The sequence below is a fragment of the Pygoscelis adeliae genome, unplaced genomic scaffold (assembly GCF_000699105.1).
Source record: "Pygoscelis adeliae isolate BGI_AS28 unplaced genomic scaffold, ASM69910v1 Scaffold173, whole genome shotgun sequence".
NCBI lineage: Eukaryota > Metazoa > Chordata > Aves > Sphenisciformes > Spheniscidae > Pygoscelis > Pygoscelis adeliae.
In genome coordinates this window covers 123607-124550 of record NW_008824409.1, presented here as the reverse complement: position 1 = coordinate 124550, position 944 = coordinate 123607, and the positions used below count along the sequence as shown (strand labels likewise).

The 944-nt window shown below is 58.3% G+C and overlaps 1 protein-coding gene across 1 annotated transcript in view; it reads left to right on the top strand.

The window, feature by feature from the left end:
• PALB2 (partner and localizer of BRCA2) overlaps positions 1–184 on the top strand; it is an 11441-nt gene extending 11257 nt beyond the window's left edge. The window contains exon 11 of the mRNA XM_009320517.1: positions 69–184. Coding sequence (XP_009318792.1) covers positions 69–184 — 116 coding nt within the window. The remainder of the gene's footprint in view (positions 1–68) is intronic.
• The last annotated feature ends 760 nt before the right edge of the window (positions 185–944 follow it).

Here is a 944-nt window from a genome sequence, read left to right as displayed (position 1 = left end):
GCTGCTGTCTGTGGCTGGTCCTCGGGCGCAGCTGTAGCAAACGAGCGTTGGCTCTTTTCTGTCAGCAGCGGCGCTGGCGGTTCCCCGCTGTCATTCAGAGAACGTCGTGGGGCTCTCGGGCGGTGGGGACACGCGCCGCTCGCTGGCGGGAGTCAGGGGAGGGCGTCTGTCCGTCTGCTTCTGAGCTGGGTCCCTCCGGGAGCGCTGACCGCTTTTCTCCCCGTGCCCCTCCTGGGCACCACCCGTGGGGAGGGGGAGCAGCGTGTAGGTGGGGGCAGCGGGCATTACGTTTAGCACGAAGGCCGCACCTGGAGCTGGTCTTGGCTCCTGCTTGTGAAATCACGGGTACTCCAGGTTTTCCCTCACTGGAACTTTTTTCATCCTCAGTACTTGATGCTACTAGAAAAAAATTGGGGGTTTTTCCTTCTTGGTGTATATTCCAAGTTTCTTTTTACTTCATTTTGGCCGCCTTCATGCTTTCATTTAAAGCTCTTAAGCTCTGGCGTACCTGCCTAATTTGTCGCATTGGGTCATAAACGTCCCTGGGGTTTGGTCGTTCTCTGAAACCTAGGCAGATGTTTCACTTCAGGGCGTTTGCTAATGCTGTATATTTAATCCACTTACCAGAACCGTGGGTGGAGCGTTAGTGCGTGGCCATGCGGGCTAGAAAGAAGACCCTAAATTTTCTGGAATGTATTTCTGACCGGTTCCACGGCCGAGAGCCCTTGTGCTCCCTGCCCCCGGCTGCGGCTCTGTACGAGCTGTTGGTTGCACGAGCGCTCAACAGCAGAGCCTGAACCTGAGGGGCTTCGGGCCCTGCCCCGCCTGGGGTTACCCGGAACATCCCCCTCCCGTCGCACACCGGTGGCTGTGGGAGCTCTGGGAAGGCGTTAGTGGCTTTAATGAGGCGTGAGGGGCACTCGCTGGCTGGCTCGGCAGCCCTG